At 37.6% G+C, this 6,000-nt stretch overlaps 1 protein-coding gene across 1 annotated transcript in view; it reads right to left on the bottom strand.

Annotated features, from left to right (window-relative positions):
• Nucleotides 1-1,090: 1,090 nt before the first annotated feature.
• The window catches only part of CRY3 (cryptochrome 3), a 121,761-nt gene continuing 116,851 nt past the window's right edge, over nucleotides 1,091-6,000 (bottom strand). The window contains exons 9-13 of the mRNA XM_089812723.1: nucleotides 2,866-2,944; nucleotides 2,645-2,714; nucleotides 2,356-2,479; nucleotides 1,894-1,943; nucleotides 1,091-1,774 (exon numbers count right to left, since the gene is read on the bottom strand). Of these exons, the coding sequence (XP_089668849.1) occupies nucleotides 1,529-1,774; nucleotides 1,894-1,943; nucleotides 2,356-2,479; nucleotides 2,645-2,714; nucleotides 2,866-2,944 (569 nt within the window). The 3' untranslated portion in view covers nucleotides 1,091-1,528. The remainder of the gene's footprint in view (nucleotides 1,775-1,893; nucleotides 1,944-2,355; nucleotides 2,480-2,644; nucleotides 2,715-2,865; nucleotides 2,945-6,000) is intronic.

Here is a 6,000-nt window from a genome sequence, read left to right as displayed (position 1 = left end):
GGCGGTTGAAGACCCAACCAAGACCTTACTAGTAGACAAGAAGGTCCCAGTAGACAAAGATGCTCCAATAGATGGCAAGGATCCAGTTGACCGTGAAGTTCCAGTGGGTAAAACCCTAGTTGAAGCCAAACCAACAAATAATAAGGATCCAAAACTCGCGAATGACGACCAAAATCCAACAGACAGCAAAACTCCCGCAGATGACAAAACCCTAGCCGAACCTCTATCAGATGGCAACACTCCAACTGAAAGTCACTATGGCCTAGCGGATGGCAAAACCTCCTCCACAGAGGGCAAAACCCTAGCCGAAGCCAGCAACACCCCAACAGACGGAGCAAAACCGTAGCCGAAGCTAACAATGCCCCAGTATTGCAATTAGGAGATTTCCACAATCCATGAATTATGCAGCTATTTTTCTAGGCTAGATTGTGTAGAAAGTATTTAATCACCAAAAAGAGTTGCATAATGCCCTAGTAGACAACGAAGCTCTTGGGGACGGCAAAACCCCATCTATACAAGACAAAACTTCAGGAGAAGACAACAACATCCTAGCAGATGAAAAAACCCTAACTGAAGCTCCAACAGACATCACAGGATCCATAATATATTATTTGTACCTAAACTCAATCTTCTTTCGTAATTGTCGTATGTAGTTGTCTCTCACCTCTCGAGCCTTCTCACATCTTTGACATTTTGGTGTCACTCTTGTGGGACTAAAATTGACTTCACATGTGGTTATTTAATGCTTCCCCAAAACAGCTAAAAATGGTCGCATAAATGGTGTGGACATTGTGAAAACTAAAAGTTGATCCTAAGCATGCAGCATCAAGTTTTTCCGCAAGGGGAATGCTCCTATATCAGTAACAAATGGGCAGTGATAGACCTATTCAAAAGTTTACTACCAAAACGATGTCAGCTAATTGCACAATGCCATGCAGGCAGCCTGAGGCTGCATGCAGACAACTCCAATGTGTAAAACTTAGCTGCATTGCCCTGCAAAGACCAGTTAAATTTTTCTACCATACATAAAGATAAATCTGGCAATTTAAATTCATTAGCAGATTAATAAACATACCCCATTAATGAATAAAATGAATAAGATCTTAAAATACATTAATTGTTGAATTGTTGTGTCCTATTTACTTCATAAACGGATTCATTGAGCTTCAATACAAGAGGCCAAAGCTCTGTGGGTGTATTATCCCAACTGACTTTCATACTGAAAAGAAACTGACTGAAGGTGGTGTGTACAAAAGAACACTCCAGAAGAATCCATTACAACTTTTGAACCATGGCAATTGCTTCAATGCCAAAAGCTATTGGTGCAGGAAGCCCAACCCAATGAATAAAAAAGAGATACCCTATGCAACATATCGTACATGAATTTTAAGGTCCATCCGATCCTCAAGATTGACCGTTACAATTTGATACTTCTCTCCTCTGTCACAAATAATTCATGGTTTGCAAGTGTAAGATAAAAGAAAAATAAACCCAGCAACAAAGATTACTTCAACTATAGACCAGTTTGTCATCTTCTGGTGTCTCGTCTGCTTGACTGTCCAGTTTTCCCAGTCACATGTCTGCTAAAATCATGCCTGTTATTCTCCAAATGTCCTTTTCCATGACCGTAGCTTTTCCCAGAACTAGGAAACTTCAGAGGCACTACTTGTGCAGTGTACGCATTTCCAGGAAAATGGCGCATTGCTTTTGGTAATTTTGCAATCTCTGGTATCCAGTGTGCAACGTACTCACCATCAGGATCATAATTTTGTGCCTTTAAAGAGAAAGCATTTTCTTAGAATAACTAGTTTCATTAAAACTTCATGGGCTACGTAAATGAAAGGAGTATGTTCAAATACTGAATTCAGTGAAAATGAATATATGCTTTTCAACCTGCTTTGGGATGCTAAAATATCTGTCCTCCCTTGGATCATTTCCAACGCCTGTTTCAAAAAAGGGAGTTGTAAGCATTAACATCAGCAGAAGATAATATTCATTCCTCAAGTAGATGGCTGGCATCCTACGAAGAGCTCATGTACACATCACCTCATTAACCTTTTCGCCAAGCTAGAATATGTAATCAAGATTTGCCACAACAACAATTTATTGAATTGCAAAGAGAGCATGTCACCAAGACTAGATATTAGAGACCAATGATAAGTTATTCAGTACTAAGATTATCTAAGTAAACAAAGGGGAACACGGAGAGCAAACATGAGAAAGAACATGTCATATAGAACATCAATAAAGTTTAGTTTGTAATCCTAGTTTTTTCCCCTGCTGTGTGAAGTGGAGACAAAATTACGACATAATGTAAGACCAAGCATCAAATTTCTAACAAAAAAATGATCTTGCCTGCACCATATGTCCAGTTGCCATAATTGGAGCATGGATCATAATCGAGCAGACACGTCTCAAACCACTCTGCTCCCATTCGCCAGTCCAGACCCATATCCCTCACCAGAAATGAACACACAATCTGTTTTTTTAAATGTCAGAATGAAACCTGCTTAAATAAACATGCTATTTCAAATCTTTTTATCAGTTTTTCATTTCTTATATGAGATTATACATTTAAATCTAGTAGAAACAAATGCCTACTCAACGTAAAATATAATGACATTCAACACTAAGTTCTATGTACTTGACGGCCCCTGTTTGACATAAAACCAGTGGCTGCTAGTTCCTTCATACTAGCATCAACAAGTGGGTACCTGAGAGCAGTATAGCGGTCATTAATCAAAGTAATGACAATTCCAATGCTTTTCATTAAAAAAAAAATCTAAAAGATCACAAATACAATACAAACACGAGTTAACAAGATTTCACAATTCTAAAATATAGTAAATGGGAAAGAGTACACACCCAGTAAACCCATCTCGCCAACATTGGAATAAAGTTGAATCCTGACTCCACTTCACTTCCTTGACCTTACGTGGACCCCCTGATATGGTATTTTTCCAATCGTCAGTTTTTTCCATTTTTTAAAGTGATATGAAATTTCAAATGAATACTGACTCTCATTTTTTAACACTCATCTATTCCAACCTATACAGCTTGCAATTAATATTGTTGGCCAAAGGCTCTTGGAACTTGCAATAAATATCGATCTAGAGGACGGAAGGCTTGATTTTCTCTCTCCCACCTCAGTAAAGTTTCCTCTAGGTCGACAATATTGATGCTGCTTGAGAAAATGAGCACGTCAGAAGCATGCATTCTGCAGTATGCAAATTCATGTAATCACGTGTTCTGTGGCATGAATTTTACAGACCATAATTTTTCTATGGATTTATTACGAATGAAAACAACCTCCAAACTGAAGACAACATACTAAACTTCCATTTAGGGCACAGCTATTTCCAAATGAGGAAAAATATTAGGCCAATATAGTAAAATGATGCTGTCTCAAAATTCTTAATAATATGGATTCAAAAGTGGCAGCAAGTTGTGGTTACAATAATTAGTGTATTAGTCTGTTTGAAGGGATAAATTATATCGATAGTCATTTGTATGTCAAGAAGATGAGTGTGAAACGTTCCACGACACAATTACTTGGAGATGTTAGGTTACAAGTACAGCCGCATTATATATAATCGTAGTCACCAGAAATCAAATATATAGTGATGAGGATAAGATCCATGTTCCTATGATGGACTTTCTTGTTTGCTACACACCAAAAATAATGAGTGTTATGGAGTCTTATATCAAATAATTTCCAAATCATGTCATCACTGAGTACAAGTCCTAATCCTATTGTCATGAAAAAAAAAGTCAAACTGGGTTAGGAAACCTATGAAAGCAAAAGCATTCACATAGCAATAAAAGCGGGAAAAAAAAAATGTATTATGTCATGCTTGTGAGGTTTGAAATATCATACAAGCATATCGAGAGTCAAAACAAGCATACACTTTTTGATCTATTTGATGTATCTTACAAGTGCGTTCTTGTTTGAGCATTAAAATCTTATAATTTTGCAATTATATTAAGCCATCAATTTGGGTTTTTCTGATTCATCATATTCAAGGAGGTTCTTCTCAACATTGATCACACAGACAAAATTTGCATTTTTTAGCTTGCTTATTGTACCATCTTAAAAAGTAATCATTCTTTAATTTGGTGCTCATTTTAGCTCTATTTTAGTATGTATAGACTCCCACATTGATTTCACACTCTCCTAACACTCATTGGACCTTCAAATTCATATTATAAGTCTTGTATTGATTCGATTTCTTCACAACTGAGGTTAGCCATCATTTTTAAGTGTGCACCTCTATTTTTCTTCCAATCAAATAATTAATTTCATCACCTATGCCCTGTATCCTTATTTGTGGCCTTTGTGATGTGCCCTGACTTAGGAATGAGTTGTACCTAAAACTCTTGCATCTTTTCAACTATCTCGACACCCTGCCCAAATTTTGGCTCATTCTCCAGGGTACAGAACACCAATGGCATTCTATCCCCAAGAATTGTGGCCCAAATTTGGCCCAGGGCCATATGTGTAATGTCCCCTCTTTAGTTCGACATGGCATTGATCATGGATTTGCCTATTCCAGACTCTCATAGGCAAATGGTGTGGAAAGAGAGTCAATTCTGCGGATCAGATAGTCATATCTTGCTCTTGAAGAAGTGTTAAGAGGTTATATTTTATCATTATGTGATATTGGGGCCCACATGTTATAATTTTAATTTGAGTTGCACTTTTTATTTTATAAAATTACTTTATTATAAAAAGTGCATTATAATGAGAATTTATAAAGGATGTTTCTAGAAGTTCTAGCAACTTCTTAGAAAAGTGAATAAATAGAGGGCTGGGCCTCTCATTTGGACATGCTTGGATTGGAGAACTCTTCTACTTCTTCATTGTGAAGACATTTGTGGACTTTGGATCTGCAAATTATTCGATCTTTGGGAACGAATCACTCCCTTGGATTGGCGACTTTGAGGGTGTGAAATATCACCTGAATTGTTGCATAATTGGAGTTGGTATTCAGCCATCTCATTGGAGCTTATTGAGAATTCGTTGTTAGGGTTTGTTTTTTGTTGGAATAAGGATTTCAGATTTGCCCTATCGTTGGAGAAGCATTTGACAAGAGTTTGAAGACAGAATAACTGCATTTTCAGAATTGGCAAAGCAGGGTTCGGAACCACATAATTGCTCATATCTCCTCAACCCCTTGGAGTTATTTTTTATGGTTTTACAGGGTTACTACCTAACCCTAGGCGCCCATTTTCCTTGCATTTGGGGGTCCCAAAACCCTAATATTATTTTATTTCAGCAGCCGTACAGGTACGGCCTGGTACGGCCCTGCTAGTTTGGGCAGCAGCAGCAAATTGAGGATAGTTTGGGGGTGCGGTTGGAGGTCTTCATCAACGATCTGCAGCAAAACATGGTGTTCTTCCATAGTTCTTCAAACCAGGTTCTTGCATTCTGAAATATATGTCAATTTTTGGGTAAATTTGCTGTCATACAGTCATTGTAATAATCAGACCAGAATTGGTAATAAAATAATTTCAGAATTTATGGCATTGTAATTGAAATATAGTTCAATGGCTTTATATATATTGTAATTCTGTGATTATATTCTGAAAGTATCAAATCTGAAATTACCATATTCTGAATATTGTTACTGTTACACGCCAAGTGTTTGACAAAATTCCTAAGTTCAGTTTGAGGGTTTCTGTGGCCTTTATAGAGAGGGTCATTACAGTGGTATCAGAGCCAAAGTCCTGCCATCCTGTAGGGAATTTGGAACAGCTGAGGAAGTGTTTGACGAAATGTCAAAACACTAAAATCAGAGCATGCGACAGAAGCCTTATAATTTCCGCAATACCAAAGCAAGACAAGATAGGATTTCAGACCTGCAGAGCGAACAGTCTAGCTCATCTATCCAGGTGGACATAGAATCCAGTCATACTGACACAGGGGAGGTATTCTTTGATCAAGACTGCGACTACAATATGGATAGAGGTGGGAATATTGGTCCAGATCAACAAGAGGAG

This window comes from Cupressus sempervirens, chromosome 2 (genome assembly GCF_028749045.1).
Source record: "Cupressus sempervirens isolate cs-2001-9-10 chromosome 2, ASM2874904v1, whole genome shotgun sequence".
NCBI lineage: Eukaryota > Viridiplantae > Streptophyta > Pinopsida > Cupressales > Cupressaceae > Cupressus > Cupressus sempervirens.
Note: the sequence above shows the minus strand (reverse complement) of the source record. Positions and strands in the feature narration are given on the sequence as shown.